This window comes from Arachis ipaensis, chromosome B01, assembly GCF_000816755.2.
Source record: "Arachis ipaensis cultivar K30076 chromosome B01, Araip1.1, whole genome shotgun sequence".
Classification (NCBI taxonomy): domain Eukaryota; kingdom Viridiplantae; phylum Streptophyta; class Magnoliopsida; order Fabales; family Fabaceae; genus Arachis; species Arachis ipaensis.
In genome coordinates this window covers 18,419,013-18,419,956 of record NC_029785.2, presented here as the reverse complement: position 1 = coordinate 18,419,956, position 944 = coordinate 18,419,013, and the positions used below count along the sequence as shown (strand labels likewise).

Here is a 944-nt window from a genome sequence, read left to right as displayed (position 1 = left end):
GGCAACCTTTTTCTCTAGATACCAACTCAAAAATACAAGCTCATCGGTACATCTTATTCAATTGTGATAAAGTTAAAGACTACATTAGGTATTTTTCCTATATATTTTCCAACTACCAATTCTCTATTAAAAAATATAACTAACATACTTTTTATTTACTTTAGAGAGTATGAGGAACATGTCAACAATCAAACTAAAGGTAGAAAATGGAAGAAGGCAAAAACTCTAAGCCATGATTTTAGTGAATGGTTCAAAGAGCGTGCTTCTCATGAAGATGTTTCGAAACAACTTAAAGATTTGTCTAGAGGCCCAAACACAGTTGCAAAACGATTTTCTAGTTATGTAATCAATGGCTACAAATTTCAAACTAGAGAACATGATGCAAGCCACACAACTCAAAACAGTGGTGTGACTTTGGTGTGCGAAACACCAAGCTTTGCTAGTGCCAAGGATAATAACCCAATGACAAAAGCCGTAACATATTTTGGTGCAATAAATGACATAATTGAGTTAGACTATTATGCATGTTTCAAATTTGTTCTCTTCAATTGTGATTGGTTTGAAGTTGAGGAAGAGAATTTTGGTCTAACTTCAGTTCATTTTAATAAAAGATGTTCTCGGGATGATCCTTTTGTAGTGGATATAGGTGGTTAGGAAGTTTTATATGGGTTGTTATTGCTGTGTAGTGCTGCTTTATCCTTGTTAATGGCTGATTTCATGCCTTGTTTTGATTGAGCAATGATGATGATGGCCTTATTCTGAGCTATTTTATAAGTGCTGATTTGGTTTTAGTGAGTTTATATGGGTTGATTGTGCTGTGTAGTGCTGCTTTATCCATGTTAATGGCTGATTTCATGCCTTGTTTTGATAGAGCAATGATGCTAATGGCCTTATTCTGAGCTGTTTTATTAGTGCTGATTTGGTTTTAGTGAGTATTGAGCAAT

The 944-nt window shown here is 34.4% G+C and overlaps 1 protein-coding gene across 1 annotated transcript in view; it reads left to right on the top strand.

Annotated features, from left to right (window-relative positions):
* The window catches only part of LOC110265366, a 2,148-nt gene extending 1,494 nt beyond the window's left edge, over positions 1-654 (top strand). Inside the window, exon 2 of the mRNA XM_021108330.1 lies at positions 165-654. Within this exon, the coding sequence (XP_020963989.1) occupies positions 165-654 (490 nt within the window). The remainder of the gene's footprint in view (positions 1-164) is intronic.